We start from the raw sequence: 16,752 nt of genomic DNA, 5'->3' as shown, positions 1-16,752 counted from the left end.
AATGAGTCTGCAGCAAAAATGAAAATGCTGTTTTAATAACCTTGGCCTAAAATACATTCTGTTGTATGCCTCAAAGGGTTTCAATGAAAAGTCAACCTGTATAGACATATTTTCTTGGCTTAAACAACAATCCAAAGCGTATAAATGTAGTCCAACTATAATGACATATTTATAGGCCAATAAAGCTTACACTGCAGCTTTCATACTTCACTTAAAGGAAGTCTGTAAGAAGCAGTGTTATATAAAATAATTTGAATTTTTGTCAAACTATAGCCCAAGGAATACAAATATGCAACTTTGCCATATTTAACTGATAGTGTTTACATTGCTTAGTTGCTAAAAATTTTGTAAAATGAAATAATCCCTCACTTGGTACTTCCCACTGGTTTACCAAACATGGGTATACAAGTCCATTTATTACAAAGAAAAATACACTAAATAATTCTGGAGACAAAAATAAATAACTAGCGACCTTAGTAGTGAATGATTTAATCAGACCAATTCTTCTGGAAAAACAGGTTCTCATGTTCATTATGAATAATACATTCCTGAGCAACTCTATTTTTATATGCTGCATTGTTATTCTTTATTTTTCCCAACATTTGAAAGAAATATTCAGAAAGCTATGAATAGACTTAAGACATTAACTGAGAGCATTCAGTATTGACATATTCATAGAAAGGGACAGAATGTATAACATAAATACCCCAAAGTGCAGAAATAATTCTTAAAAATAATTTCTCAGGTTGAAGCTCACAAAATAAAAGCCATTACAGATCTGCTGCATTTGACACAGTCCTACATTCTGCATAATTCACTAGTGGTGAAAACAATGGCATTTTATGAAGAAAAACATCTCTGAAGAAAGAAAAAATAACAAAAAAGAAGGAAGAGAAAAAAGAGGGAAGGAAAAGAGGGAAAAAAGAGGAAAGCGAAAAAGAGACAAGAGGGAAAAAAATGACGAAGAAATAGGGAAAGAAAAGATAAGAGAAAAATTGAGACAGAGCGACATAATTCGAATTAGGGTCACTTTGAGTTATAGGTGCCCAGTTGCTGTGTGTTGTGGATTAACCAGCTGTCACCTTACTTGTGCCTAAGCCAAGTGCCACACAGCATACGGTACGATGCAGAAGCTGCTCGCAGACCGAGGTCCCACTTTGCCTGGTTATTGTGTAAAGCTGCCCTGCTCCCCAGTAACATGTTTAATTAAGTACCTTCACACAGGGCCACTCCCTTGGTTCCGTATCAGTCATGTTTTCATTTCATACAGGTTATTTCACCCTTCACCACTTCTCAGTACTATGTGAAACTCATTTCGTTTCTTGTGTAAAGTTTTTTTAAGACTTTAATAGGGATATAATTTCCTATTACCCTCTACAGCTTGGTCCAAAAACATCTAGTAGGAAAACTTTCAGAATCAACTCACTTTTATGGGATTTTTCTGTAATGGAAACATGCTGTTTCATAGGAAAAAAGAGGTCCAGAAGATCACTTTGTTTATCTAGGACTTTTCAACACCTGGTTCAGCAGCTTCCTTGTCTACAGCCAGGGTTAAACATGGTTGTCACCAGCAGACCTGTGTACGGCCTACCAGACTAGCACAAGAAAGGATCTGATGCCTTCAGACCTTCCATACAAAGCCGCCCCACTGCAGCACTGTGAAGAACCTCTCTGCAAAACACCTACATGGGCACAGCACAGAGCTGGACAAGGAGGGGAACGGAACTGCAGCAGTTAGTGGAAGGTCACTGACATGCAGGAGGTGACCATGCCACTCAGGCTGACTGACTTTGCTAAGGTGACTGTGCTGATGCTCCCACCCTGAGGGACCTTCACACAACAGTGCACCACACTCACTCACGGTCTACAGCACTGCTTTCAGTCAACAGCTACCCCACTGTGTTGTGCAGGAGACCCCCTGCGTAAGTTACTGCTAGTAAAGCTTCGATTGCCGTGGCTCAGCATTGCTCTGTTGGCAAGATGCTCGGTATCAGAAAAGGTCTGTGCCCTAACAGGCAGTAAACCTGCCATTTTGACAGCAGAGAAGATACAACACAGGCAGCTGAAATCCCCATAGCCTGGATGCTGAGCATTATGTTACTGCCTTTACCCTGAGCTGGAGAGATGGCAATCCCCAGAGAGCAGAATCAATCCTACTGACCACTCCGACCACTCATCACTGGTGAGGCAACACCAGAGCTCATGGGCAGCTTTCAGGATGCAGGGCTGCTTCCCAGTGAAGACGACTGTTCCAAGTTTTTCACAGGCTAGATGAGTTATCTGTCAACATGCCTGACACTACAGGTCTTAGTGAACCCTTGGCTTCATTGCTCCCATTAACCAGTGCTGACGAAGAGAACAGTGATCATGGTCAAGCATTAGCCAAAATACTCTCTTCTACTAAGAAAAAAAAAAAAAAAGCCTAACAATACAGCCAGAGCCACTGACCAAAAATAAGCAACAGCAGAACATGGTTTATCAAAATTATAGCATATAGTTTAGATTCCATAAGCATTTTCAGTATAACCCCTACTTTCAAAGGCTTAACATGCAACTATAAGCTTTAGGCTTAAAGATAATTTTCTTTGGCTCCTAGGGTAGATAACAGCAATTTTGCAACTTACCACAAGGGTCTTCTTGTTTGTTAAAGTCAAAACCAAGAAAATATTAACCCACAACAGTTCTGTCTGAGAAACATTAAGTTTCTTTTGACACAACAAACAAACACAAATAAGCGTAGCGTGTAAAGGTGCCAGGACAATAGCAGAGAAAACCACTGCATGTAATTATGAACTAGAAGAAACCACACAGAAAAGCCAAGGAAAAGAGAAAGAATTGCATAGATCTTATTTCTTTTTCCTGGAGAGGTAATGAAAAATAAGATCACTTTCTAATTGTACTTTAATCTTCCAACCTACACATCTAATGGTGAAATGTGAGATCAACAAAATCACTTCACCACTTGGTAAGATCAGAAAAAAAAGATGCAAAAGATAAATCCTCCAAGACACATCTTCAGCACAGTGTAACTTGGCTTTGGTGCCAACACAGTTGTACTATTAAGATACCGAGTGTGGCCCCATATCTCCCATTCACATACTTTTAAAAGCACTTCCTCACATGCAACAGGCTTAACTTTTAATTTCTTACCTTTCAACTCATTGCATCCTAAATTTGTCGTTAAACTTAGAACGTTTGTTAAAAGTTTGGTACAACACAGAAATGCACCTGGGATGACAGCTATTATGCATCCAAAGTCCTAATACCACAAAAAGGCATGTTTACCAAGAGGAAATTCATCTCTATCGAACCCTGGGCCTCCAACACAAATTTCAAAGGTCTGAGCACCTCAGAGATACAAAAGCAGTCTTAGAGCTACAATTCTGCTTACAACCACCCAAAGTATCAGAGGTAACACCGCTTTCCCTACCAACAGACAGGGAAAGAAAACAGTTCTACGTCCAGAGAACATCAGGGCACTTGCAGGAGGCCTAAGCTGTAACATTAAAGCTTACAACAGAACACACTAGACTCACAAGAAAACACACCAGGTTACAGCACAGTCTCCATAAAGAAACTGCAGACATTTCCCTACCAAACCAGACTCAAAGATGATCCTACAGGGACAGGATGAGCTCTAGAAAGAGGTGACAATCCTGAGTTTCAAAAAAATGTGAGACACAAGATCCGAAAGGCGTTTGGTCTCCCCTTCCATGTGGAGAAGGCCTAGTGAAGATGCATCAACTCCTTTCCCCAATATGCACAATTTTCACCCGATCCCAAGGCCTGCACAACCCCAGGGAAAACCCTTGAATCGACTGTGCTTCCATCTTCAGGATTTGAGACTTATGGTTAAGTGATACTTCTACACAGCAGGTACGTAGCACAGAGTTATGCCACGTTCACCTCCAGGAAGCCAAGATGCAATGTGAGCGAGCCTGCAGTGAGCTCACCACTGCTCCTACCCATTCAGCTGGGACATCTCACCACCACACCTCTGCCCCAAGTGCAGCCATACCTTGGGAACTGGCGACAGCTTGGCAGGATTGGGCTCATCTGCCACTGAAACAAGTCAAACACAGGCCCTCACCAGGGCAGAAAGCAAGGGACACTTACCAAGGTCAGCCTTCTCCTTCAGGATGTCTTTGAAGTTCAGGCCGCTATTGAGCGTGGATTGTCTGTATCTCATCAAGGCCTCCTTCTGCCCATTCTTTCCCACATCCATCGGCTTAACCGGCTCAGCCCGGAAACCACACTTCCACTTGGAGAAATCGGACTGGGCCCATTTTGCCAAGTCTTCAAGCTTCACAGTGACTTTCTCTGAAACAGCAATAACTTCATCCTGCAAGAAGCAGTCAAATAAGAATACAACATGTCACGCAAGGCTCCACAGTGGCTGATAAACTCGTAACGTCAACCACCCCCAACAGGCTGCTGGAAAAGTTTGTCCTGTTGTTGGCAGACTGATTTTCCTGTGATGCAGAATATCTAAAATACTTCATTTATTCCCCCTATCGCCCAGTAGGAAATATTAGTTGTTTACTTGAAGCAAATACAATCTAAAGAGAATTTCTAAGACCAGGGCAGTGATCCTAAAAGGCATTTGAAATGCAGGTTGCCAAATCACATTCTGTGTAACCGAAAGCCTTGAGGGAAGGTTTGTTTTTTAGGTGCAATTAGCTGCAAATGTAAAAATTCATGGCTGGATGACTAATGGTTATAGCTAGTCCTGAAATAAATGGACTAAGTAAATCTCAGATTCTTGGAACTCTGACTCACCAGAAAATTCCTGTGTTTATGGTACATTTTCCCTTGGCTTATACACAAATATTGAATTTAACTTTTGTCCTAAAAATTAAATAAAACTGTGATGTAATCCCAAAAGAAATACTACATAAATGTTATGTGTTTCCCACCAAAAGAAACTTGCACATTCTCATGTTTCTGAAAACCTTTTTCAAGATCAGAAGAGAACTGTAATTTTTTTCCCTTCTTAAACATACATTCTAAGAAAAGCACTTAAACCTAGTTTAGCCTCCAGAACATATACTTGAATTAAACAGCTCTAATTGCTGAATTTTATCCTTCCAGGAAACAATCAACTCCTCTCAGTTGCAATGAATAAGCAGAATGTTTTATGGCTGACTGTAGTAAGCACGGGCTCCAGAAATCCTCAAAAAATAAACAAACATGCACACATAAATATCCAGGAAGATACACTCCAGATTTTTGTAGTTAAAATAGCAGAAATAATTTACGTTGTAATGAGAGCTGGCTGCCCACCACACCTTGCACGCTGCACATTTCTACTGCTAAATAAGGTTACAGGTTCTTGAAATAAATAAACCAGAATCCAATTTTCCCCCCCAAATAAACAGAAGTATTTGCAAAGGGGAGAGAAATTCTTTGAGCTATTAAACAAAGAGAAAAGCACGACTGATTCTCTTTTGTGTGTATGTTTGTTTTCCCCAATGAACAAATTCCTCAGGAAATAAAATACTGTTCAATAGAAAAAAGAAATAATAAAGGAAGAACAACAACAACAAAAAAAGCTGTATTGTGATAAGTTACACCAACAGGAAACATGAAGGATCTCTTAAAAAAGCAGATCTGATATTCCACTCTCCCTCATATAATACCAAATTGCTTCATAAGCAGGCGCCTTCATTACATTTAGTGCAGTAACATGTATTTGGTCAGAAACGAAAGGCATGCTAAGCAAGCTTGTAATAAAATCTTTCCCTTTTATCATTGCGCAGCATAAGAGCTTCCCCAGAACAACAAACAACAGCGGTGATGCTTTAAATCTCTGTTTATGACAGACGTCAATACTTTGTAAACAAGCGTTGTGTACTACAAAGTACAGTTTCAATGGATGGTTTCACCCAATTTCATTACACCATTCCCTTGAAATTAAAGCTAAAAAATAATAAAAAAAAAAATCTGTAGCTGCTATGTATTTTATAGCTATTACATGGTGACTAGTAAATGTCAGGATGAAAAACATCCGTATGTGCCTCTCAGCCTGCCTGCAGTTGGCCCGGGCAGCCCTCCTTCAGGACGCTGAGCACCGACACCGCACCACGCCTAATGCTCAGCACCAGGGGCATCTACGGAACAGCACTTGTAATAAAAACCTGACTTGGAGATCAGACATGGTTTTGGTTTAAATATTATTTTCCAAATAGCTCTCGTGATCGAATGATTATGATTTCAATTACTAGTTTCTTCATATCCTTTCCAAGAACTGGTGTGACTAATTCTGGCTGGCATACAAAGTAAGCTGAGCAGACAATTTATTAACCAAAAGAAAAGTACAATCACTATTACATCATCAATGAATAAACTTGTTTTTGAGAATACAACCTTCACACGCACGACGTGTGCATGGGGGGCAAATAAAAAGGAGAAAAAAGAAGTCCTACTGTACCAGCACTGATGGGTGCTGCGGTGGCCACCCTTCACAAAATGGCACCGGGTGTGTGCACAACATGACCCGCCGTGTCCCCTCATACTATCCCACGTGAACCACCATGCACCCACCCCTGCAGCCCGGCTACAGGAACCCTCTCAGTGAGATGACAAAGGAATACAGATGTTGAATAAATACAAACCGGGTACGCGGTGACACATGACTAACAAACCTTTAGAAGATTAAAGAAATCTGCCGTATAGCCTTCATGTCATTCATAATTATATCTCAGTGTAAACATGAAGAACCACCCACGTCGCACACAGTGCATATATATATGTATCTAAACAAAAATCAACTTGTCGTGTATTAGCTGTGCTCTGAAGTGATATGTTTATGAGGTCTCTATTGCATGGAAAGTCTTTAGCTGGACTTTTTTTTCTGCCACACCTACATGAGGTTTACTAGAGGAAACGGCAACTGGTTATTCAGATCTGCTCAGGAGAGGGACTTGTCTCAGATGCCCCTTATGGACGCTGGCGGTCAATGGGAACGCTGTTCCCAGCCACATAGCTGTTTAATCTTGAAATGAACACTCACTACAAAAATAGGGACTTTTCCCTCTGTTTCCATAAAAGTGGGAATCTAGTCAGCCTGTCATTGCAGCACATCTTATAGGCCTCCTGAGCAAAGCAGAATACTTCCACCTCTCCAGTGGAAAATGGGGCCATGGTCAAGAAAAGGTGGTAATGGCCTCCTCTTCCTTCTCTAGTTTCTAAACGATGCAATCAGATTGGCATTTTCTGAGAAGAAATTCAGGGAGAAAGGGACAGTATCTTCTCGAGAGCCGTTATGCTTAAATATTATGTCACTGTTGTCTAAGCAACCATCACGGCCTCCTGCAAGCAGAGACCGCTGTATTGCCTGACTCAGCAGATGGCTGGAATACTTACATTCAATGAAAGAGGTCAGGTAGTTAGAAGAGCTTAAAGCGGATAATTATTTTTTAGAAGAAATATTAACTCTTACAAGGCAGGGAGTCACAGGGCACCACAGGGGGGTTGCACGTCTCGACCCCACACCCGCATATGCTACATCACAACTTCTCACTCACTGCCAGTAACGAGGCAAGATTTGTACTTTAGAGATGCCAAAGCAGCCTTAAAAGAATTACGGCAACTGAGATATCTCAAAATTTTGACGTGCTGAGACTGTTTTCACTCCAGCGCTTCCAGAGGTCATTTAAGGAATTCTGGAGGGCAAGAGCGATCTGAACACCTGCTTGGCTGTCTCCTAACATCAAATACGTGGCCTGGAGAGAAAGGGGAGACGCACTGTAGAAACTCTTGCCAATAATTACAGGACACACTGCGTGTCATTTATCTGATCAGTATGATTTGCTTTAGAAAACACCCTCAGCCTTTTTACTGAAACCTTTAGCACAGCAGATAGCTGGGGATGCATATTTCACAACCCAGTACATTGCTGATGAAAACACATTCGTCCACAGAAGCAAAAAATACAGTGTGACTCTTACAGGCTGCATTCACTGCAGATAACAGAACTGCATATTTCATTAGGACATAAAGGCCCCTATCATTTCAGGCTTTTTTTTTTAATAAGTTTTCCATAATTTAGGTGGAAACATCCTTTATGTAACCTGCACAACACCGCTGCTTGCCTCAGGAGCCTGGCACCGTGCTTTCTGCCAGGCACAAACCACTGTTCCCATTCCACGGATGGGATCACTAAGTCACAGAAAGGTGCATGGGAGGATCCCACACGTGGCTTGCACAGGTTAAACTTTTCATCCCCTTTCCCTGCTCCACGTGCCTCGGGCAGTAATGCATCCCCACGCTTAGGGTAGATGGAGGTGTCCTGCAGAATGCAGAGCTAGCAGCTCTGGAGGTACCATTGTGGGAGGGACCCATGGTGACCAGCACTCCCCACCCACAGACCCCAGGGAGAGCCAGAAAAGGGAGGTGTTCCCAGCCCAGGAATCCAACTGGCACACAGAAGACTTTGGAAGAGGCCAAAGCAGAACCTCTTGTCTGTTAATCTTCTGCTAATTACTTTAAAGGGCTGTAATGATCTCATTAAACACAGGTGACAGGTATTTCTCCAGCCTCCTGCACTGTTTCTCCAGACTGTGACCAGCCTGAGGAGGCTGCCTGGAGATCCCACTGATGATGAATAATGGGTCCCACCCACCGGTGTTCAAGACCAAACAGAAGAGACCAAAACTGTGGGCCCAGGTGAAGCCCCACAAGCTGCAATTCGCTCTATGTTTGTGTATCTCAGTTATTTCCAAAGTGAGACCTGCAGACTGTGCTGGGACAGGGCACGCTTCACAGCAGAGCGATGTGCTGAGCGATCCTGGTCCACCTGGTCCAGGAACCAGGTGGTGATGGAGTCCTCAGGGGGATGGGCTGCGAGCAGCCAGACCAGGCATTTCCACTGCCTGCCTCCTCCTCTATTTTTTCTTCCTTCCCTCCTGCTGCTCCTGAGCAGAGGTTCAAATTGAATTTATATCTGTCACTGCAGATAGAAGTCCTGACCAAAGAGAGAATAGGCTTCAGTCAAAATGTTTTCCCATCAGATAGCTTGTGGACCTCGAAGAGTTGTTTCAGTTCAGGCAAGTTGACAAGCAATTCATTCCTAATTTTGCCTGCTACAGTTACAGTATGAAGAGCTTTCCTTGTAGATTACATAATTATATTTTTCTTAACAGGGAGTACATTGCATTAGCAGGTTTAAATTATGCAAGCTTATTCTTTTGTCTTTTGTTATATTGTGTTCTATTGTGCTGGTAAAACAATATGTGCTTTAATTAGCAAATATCTGTAAATAATTTACTTGCTTTTCATGCAGCAGAACAATGGAGCCAATTTTCACATACATCCACTGAGCATGTCCAGTAGGTTTCTTGCCAGAATCTTCCATTGTTCCCTATCTGTATCAATCTGCCCATCATTAGCAGCTAACGCTCAACAACTCTGAAAGAAATCAAAGTTTCAGCCCCCCGGGAGCACTCCCCAGCCCCCGAAACTCAGGCTGCACTTTGCAAAGGAAGATTAGAATATCTAGTAAATGAAAACAAACTATTTTATTATCTGCATAACCCTGGCACCTTCACGTAGAAACATGGCCGCCTGCCAAGCACTAAGGTCACTGGATTAATGCCATCAAATGCTGATGTTCATCTGACCTCCCGACTGCTTTTTAGCTCCAAATAAAAACTCGACTTGGTGCGACGCTACGCATCCGGCCTCAGCAGGGTTAAATCTGGGCGTGAACCCACACACACACACACACACACACACACACAAAGCAAAAAGCTCTTAAATCAAGAGTGGATGACTGTTCTGAGACTTAAGGCATTGTTATTTTGAATGCGAATGAAAGGGCCAGAACAAGCACTGCAAGAATATTTCAATTATGTATTTCCCAGAACTGCATCTCTGAGCAACTGATGCAAATACTGCTCCCATAACAGCAGAACTTCTTCCTGCAGAGGCGTAGGGCGCGTGAATCAGAGGGTACTTCTATATTGTACGCATACTGCTGGAATATTATTAAAAATGCAGAATATATGTATGTGTGGCTCTCCTGAGCAATACAGTAATTATGATTAAGGGACAAGCGGCACAAAAAGAGCCGATTTATCTTACTTGTGCTTAGGAATACTACAGTGTAACTAAGCAACTAAAGACAAAATATAGTCTAATTAATTCACTCCTATGCTTATTTAAAAGACACAATTAGAACATTTTTATTTTCCAGCCTGCGCACTATCTCAACACGCTTGAGGGTTTACCACGTGAGGCCCATTACTCTCCAGAGACGAGACTTTAATGTTCAGTGCCACCGATCGGACTGGGCACAGCCACTCCAGGGAGCAGCACTTCCACAGCCCCAACTGGGAAACGAAGGCAGGAACACAACACCGTGCTAGGAGGGCTCTGCCTCGAGTGGCTCATCGCTCCCAGCTGTGGATAAGGGCGAGCAACATGTGCTCCTCTGTGACATTGCTGCCCTCTTTCCCAGCCAGCACATGCTGCTGGTGGTGAGAGGTAAAAACATGCACAGTGGATGTGCAGTAACCGTACAGTACTCTATGACAAATACCATTTCTCCAGCACTGCTATGACGCTGTGCCCGATTTTTCAAAGCTGAATTAATCCAAGCAAGTGTACAGCAGAGACTGACGATGCAAGCATGATTTCCAGGGCACCCTTTAATGGCCGTGAGCTGTGAGACACATCGTCACCGCCGTGCTGGCAGGGACAAGCACACAGGGCACACACGGGGACCGGGCAGCTCCCACCCAGCATATGCAGTCCTGCTGAGCCCCCCCCAACGCAGGGAGGGGTGTGAGGATGAACCTGCAGCACCACTGCTCCCTGGGAGAATCCCTCCTGCAGTTCTAGATGGCATGCATGCACGGAGTGACTTCTCCCTATCTCCCCCCCCCTCCCCCCAATTAGTCTGAAAATGCAAAATACTGCGAGGGAAATAATTACAGGAAACCAGCTCTCTCTCCTCTCCTCCGCATGAGCAATGCTTGCTCATGTAAATTACTTGCATGAGTAAGGATTATTCGCAAGGCGAAAAGCATTGCATCAGAGCCCGGTTTGGGAGCGCAGCTGAGACCGACACGAGCTCGTAGTAAACTCGGGCCCTGATGAATGGGCGCCGGGCGGGCTCCCGCGGGCGGCCCAGCGGGGCGGGGGCAGCGGCAGTGACGGCGCGGGGCGACGCAGAGCGTCACATGGCACCAAGAGCACCGGGCCAGCGCCGGTTGGGGCTTTTTAGGAACTGCTCCTCGCAGCCAACACCGCCCCGGGTTTGATGAGAACCGGCGTCAATATGTATTTTCAGCCCTGCCTAATGAATGCCAACATCTGGTTACAATACAACGCAAAACGTGACGGGGCACTTGGCCCTGGCAGCGCTTCTGCCGCGGGGTCCATCCCTCTGCGGCCCCGCGCTGCCCTCGGGACAGGGGGGGGCTCTGGGCCGGGGCCCCCGACCCCCAGCATCCTCGGGACCTTTAAACGGCGGCGAAGTTCGCACCGCGGCAGCTGAGCCCTCCCGCAGGTCACTCCGCGGTGGGACGGGCATCGCGGTGGCACCGCGGCCGCGCAGCACGTGCGGCCCTACCCCAGAGCCGTGCCCGGTGTCGGCGGCCGCGCTTAAATCCGGGCAGCCCTCACGTCCACGCGCCTAACGGTGCCATCGGACGTTCCCGAGCAGCGGCGGCCCCACGGCAGCGCACATCCCAACCCGAACCCGCACCCTCCACCCGTCCTCGCGGCTCGGTGCTGTCACACCGCGGGCAGCGGCCGCCCCGGCGCGCACGGACGCGGGGAGCGGGGCGCTCGGTTGCCCCCTCCAGGCCCGGCCCCGCCGCAGCGCTCCGGTCCGCTCGCGGACGGGGGCGCGGGGCCGGGACAACGTCGCGCAAAGTTTCTGCCCCGCTCCGCGTCCGGCGCGACCCCGGGAGCACGGGGCGCGGGTCTGCCCGGTGCCGCGTTCCGACTGCGCGAGGCTGAGCGCTGCGCGTGCCACCGGCCCGAGCCCGGCGTCACCGGCGGCGTTTGCACGTACCGACGCGCACAGCCGCGCTCCCGCACCGCCCCGCGGGGACCCATCCCGGGACGCTCCCACCGCGCGGCGCGTGACAGCCGCGCGCCCCAAACCTCACGCACACGCGCAGCCCCAGGCACCCCGTCCCCCGCCGCCCCCCGTCCCGTCCCGTCCCGTCCCGTAGCCCCGCACGCAGGTGGGCTGGGGCCGGTGCCGCGGTTCCCACCTCTCCGTGGTCGCTGGTCCGGCCCTGCGGGGTGTCCTCGGGGAGAAAGTAAAGTTTGGCGCTGGAGAGAAGTTGCCGGCTGGTGCGCTCCTCCCAGAGCAGCTGCAGCTCCGCGATGCAGGCGGGCTCCTCCGCGCGGCACCGCACGAAGAAGAAGTCGCCGAGAGAGAGGACCCGCGCCCGGCCGCCGCCGCGGCGCTGGAAGCGGAACGCCCGGTAGAAGACGTAGGGGCCGTGCGAGCCGCACGGGGCGCCGACCCACTGCGGGGAACAACAACACGGCGGCGGCATCAGCGCCGGCTCCGCGCCGCGCAGCGCCGCGCGGGGGGGGGGCGCGCGGGGGCGGGCGCGGGGGGCGCGGGCGGGCGGGGGGCGCGCAGCGGCGCGGAGCCTCCGCGGCGGCAGCGGCGGCGGTGAGCGCGGGGCGGGGGCGGGGCGGGGCCGCGCGGGGCTGCGCGGCGAAGGCGGCGGCGGGGCCGCGCGGTACCTGCAGTGCGCTGCGCTCCATCGCGGCTCCGGCGCGATTGAACTCAACATTCTCCCAAACTTGTTGGCGTGAATGGAGCCCGGCAGGTCCTGGCAGGGCGAAGCCGGCCCCGCCGCCCGCCACCCCCCGCCGCCGCCGCCCCCGCGCCGCCCCGCCGCCGCCGCCGCCCCCCGCTCCGCCGCGCGCCCCGCGCCGCCCCCCCGCCGCGCGCCCCCCGCCCCGCCGCCCCTCCGCCGCCCCGCCGCGCCCCGCCGGCGCCGCCGCCCCGCGCCGCCCGGCCCCCGCCGCCCGCTCCGCGCCGACAAAAAATGCGGGGGGGCGGCGGCGAGGAGCGGGTGGGGGCACGGGGACGGCGGCGCGGAGAGAGGGGCGGCGGCGGCGCCCCTCGATTTTTGGGGGCCCGAAAGGACGGGCGGGAGCGCTGCGGATCTGACAGGACCTGCGCGTATATGTCTAATATAAAGCCCATTTCCTGCGGCGCGAGGGGCGCTGCTCGGCCCGGCGGGGCGGCCCGCTACGGGCGCGGGGTGCGGGACCGGGTTCTGCGCTCCCCCTTACCCCCCTCCCTCCACCCTTCAGCCCTTCCCCCCCCCCCCCCCCCGATGCGGGATGCGCGGGGTCCCGGGAGGGCGGCGGCGGGGGGGCGGTTATGTAAACAGCCGCGCGGTGATGCTCCCGCACCGGGAGGGAACGCAGCAAAAAAGCGGAGAACATCGCGGGGGGGTCCGGAGCCGCCCCGGCCCCAACGCCGCAAAACGCCGAGGGGAGAGGGAGGGGGGAGAAGCTGTACATAAATCAAATAAATAAATGGGTGAATAAATGAATGGGTAAATAAATAAATAATCAGTGCCCCGTAATGACGGCAGCGTTGACGTCAGCACCGCGCGGGGCAGCAACAAGTGCGGGGCGGGGCGGCACCGCGGGGCCACACGGGTGTGCGGTGCGGCGCGCCGATGTCTTGGGCACGCGCGGGTTTCTATCTGATTAATCATTTGCGCTATCTCCGGTGGGTAGGGCCGCTCCTGCCCACAGCCCGCACGCCGGCAGCAGTTCCCATCTCCTCCCGCACCCGCACCCCTCCGCTCCTGCCCCACACCGCGGGTGACGTGTGCCGCGCACGGGGACGCAGCGGTCGCACGGTGCGGGGCAGCACCGCCTCTGTCACTGCTCTGCCGTCGGCTCTACGCGAGTTCCGACCCCGACCCCGATCCGAAATAAGCTAAATCCTCGGCTTGTTTATAGCAGAAATCGAAATTCCACATATAATCAAAAGTTGGATTTTGTCCTGCGGGCACTGGCTGGATAACTTCATATGAATATTTTCTAACCTTCCCCCAGCCAAGAGAAATGTGCAAAATGCTGTCATGTTTCTGTGCTCCCCTCAGATCATACCTTGTGCTGAAGCTCCTCGTAAAGGGCTGTTTTCAGCGGGGAGAGGGAAGAAGGCACCCGGCGTGCAGGGTCAGCGAGCAGCATGCGGCCAAAACGCAGCACCCATGGCAGCAGCACACTGTGGGTTACAGAGGAAACAGGATCGGGATCAGACAGAGCAGGAGTTGGAAATGAATACATAAAAACCAAAATAAGACTGTTCCTAATCAACAAAGCTGAACCCAAAAGCATTTAAAGCGCTAATTTATTAAATAACTCCATTTTCGTGCCTTACAATTAAAAATACTTGTGGTTAAGAATGTTGGGAGACATTAAGCAATTTGAACCAAAGTCTTCTAAACCCATTTTCATACTTGGAACAGAACCCAACTGTGATCCAATCGCAAACCTCACGTTTGCATGCACAGGGGCCGGGGTGGGCAGCGGCAATTGCTCTGTGTTTGCTGCTCAGGGCTCTCCCCACCAGGCTTTGCAGTGGTTGTGGGCACCGTGGGTGCTGGGGCTGCTCAGGGCTGGCTCCGCACAGAGCAGGGGTCGTGTGGCTGGGGCAGTGCTGTGGTGTGTGCCTGGCTGCTGGAGGAGATGTACCTCTCAGATGTCGTTTGTTGAGTCTGATGAATTTGGCTCCGGAGGGACCTATTACAGCGAGAACACAAGTGACATCAGAGCCATAACTCGTACAAATCAAGTCCCTGAATTACATCTGAAGGCAATATGAAAATGCATGTGGGACTGCAGACGGTGTCAAATAACTCTGTCATACCTTATTAATACCAGCGAGCTAACAGAAACAGCCATGTTATCGCCCTAATGACATTACATGAGTGTAACGCACACGGGCTGCGCCACCACAATGCCATCACTCCGCTCACAGCCTGAGGAGCGCAGTGAGGGAGCTCTCTCTCAGGTCGGACAGACACTGTAATGCTGCACTGCAGGCAGAACTGGGCTGCAGGGCTCATGCATCCCATGGCCAGACACCCCAGTGCCCACCCTGAGTCCTCACTGCAGTCCTGCAGCAAGGTGTCAGTCCATCTGCCAGTAAATTTGCCATTGCACAAATCCTGAATAGCATCTCTCTGGTGGAACCCAACTGTTTATTTTTTAATCGTAAAGCTCGGAAAGGAACGTTGTCTGTGAGGGCTTCAGTTGTGCTGTGCTTTATAATGCTGCGCGGGTCATGCGTACACATCCAACATCCATCTCCTGTCAGATCATTTACCTCGACTGCTTTCAGTGAGAATACGCTACACGCACACACATCCTCACGCAGGGGAGCTGCCGTTGTAAATACTGTCCAGGTAATGCCAGCCCACAGCAGCCCAAGCAAGTTGTGGCTCTCAGCGTGCCAGACTTAGATAGATCTCAAGATGTGAGCTGACCTCCTTCCACTCACCAGGCCTCAGCCAGCACGGCGTGTCTTCTGACTTCAGTTGTAATGAACTGTCACACTGCAGAGGAGGGCACGCAGCCCCCAGTGCTGGGGGAGCTGGGCAGGGAGACCACGGCCCATGCCAGGTGAGGGACACATGAGGCTCACGTCTTCCTGCCCTCCTCGATTTTGAAGTTCCTGCCAGGACATCTTTGCTCTGCCCAGTGCCCAGCAGCCCCAAGGAGAACGTGCTGGGCCGTCCAAGGGTGGCTTCCAAAGAGTGCAGCTATCTGCCATAGCAGAGTCTTCACCTCACCTCCAGCTCCTCCTTTCCCTGCTCAAGTGAGCCCTGCACGCACTGCTGAAGAAGTACAAGCATCCCCAAGGTTTAACTGTGATGGATCCAGGCCTCTGGGCATGAGATTTTTTTTTTTTTTCAAATCCTCTTGAGAAACAGATGCTTTGGCTCATCTTCATTATACCTACTCTGATTTATTTTAATTGCTCTGGGTATCCGGAATACTATGATTGCATAATCTCATGCATATGCCTTTAAAAGGAAGCTTGGCTGCAATACCGAGCAGGCAATGTTACATACCGAACAAGTACTATGCAAAATCTAATTTATTTTGGAAATCATTGGAAAGAGTTCTACTGAAAATTCACGGGAAAACATACGCCACGTTTGAGTGATGATTTTGAGAGGTGCTTTACCTAGCTTTTCGATAGAAAGGGCTCTGAAAATTGCATTCCTCCAAAATCTTCTGCCCTCCACACCCAGAACGGCAATGCAGTCGGTGGCAGCGTCGCGCAGTGCTGCTATGGCCCCTGGGGGCAGCTGCTGACGGCTGTAACAGGGCTGCAGGGAGGTACCTGAGTGCCATCCCCTGCTCTTCTGATCCGATGCCATTCACGAGACGCCAAGTATTGTCTGCTTGTAAAAAAAACCCTGCACAGACTTCCTTCCAATTAAGAAAATTAATTAAATAAATAAGGTACTTAATAGTTCTACCTAGAGGAAAAAGAGTTTATTCTGTAGTTATGTCAGTATGCATTATCTGTTATTAACGCAGTGCTTTTCTGGAGAGAGATCCATATCTTACAGACAGCTTTCTGTGAGTTTTTTAAATATCTCTCTTTGAACAAATTAATACCTGCCATAAATACTGTCCCTGATGCCAGTGGAAGGGAACTAAGAAGGACTTCAACCAAAAACTAGGAGAAGAAAAAAAAAAAAAGACAAAAAATACCTTTGACATATTGATATGCTTTCC

General features: G+C 49.2%; 1 protein-coding gene across 3 annotated transcripts in view; it reads right to left on the bottom strand.

Annotated features, from left to right (window-relative positions):
- The window catches only part of ARID5B (AT-rich interaction domain 5B), a 103,676-nt gene extending 90,890 nt beyond the window's left edge, over positions 1-12,786 (bottom strand). The window contains exons 1-3 of one of the 3 annotated variants that reach the window (XM_065746752.1): positions 12,715-12,786; positions 12,228-12,488; positions 4,117-4,342 (exon numbers count right to left, since the gene is read on the bottom strand). In XM_065746752.1, the coding sequence (XP_065602824.1) occupies positions 4,117-4,342; positions 12,228-12,488; positions 12,715-12,735 (508 nt within the window). In that variant the 5' untranslated portion in view covers positions 12,736-12,786. Of the gene's footprint in view, positions 1-4,116; positions 4,343-7,119; positions 7,159-12,227; positions 12,519-12,714 lie in introns of those variants that run through there. The other 2 variants (XM_065746751.1, XM_065746753.1) reach the window with 2 other exon arrangements.
- Positions 12,787-16,752: the final 3,966 nt, after the last annotated feature.

The sequence above is a fragment of the Cyrtonyx montezumae genome, unplaced genomic scaffold (assembly GCF_038088225.1).
Source record: "Cyrtonyx montezumae isolate F1298 unplaced genomic scaffold, pur_monq_1.0 scaffold_4, whole genome shotgun sequence".
NCBI lineage: Eukaryota > Metazoa > Chordata > Aves > Galliformes > Odontophoridae > Cyrtonyx > Cyrtonyx montezumae.
The sequence above is the reverse complement of the archived record's forward strand: the minus strand, read 5'-3'. Positions and strand labels throughout refer to the sequence as shown.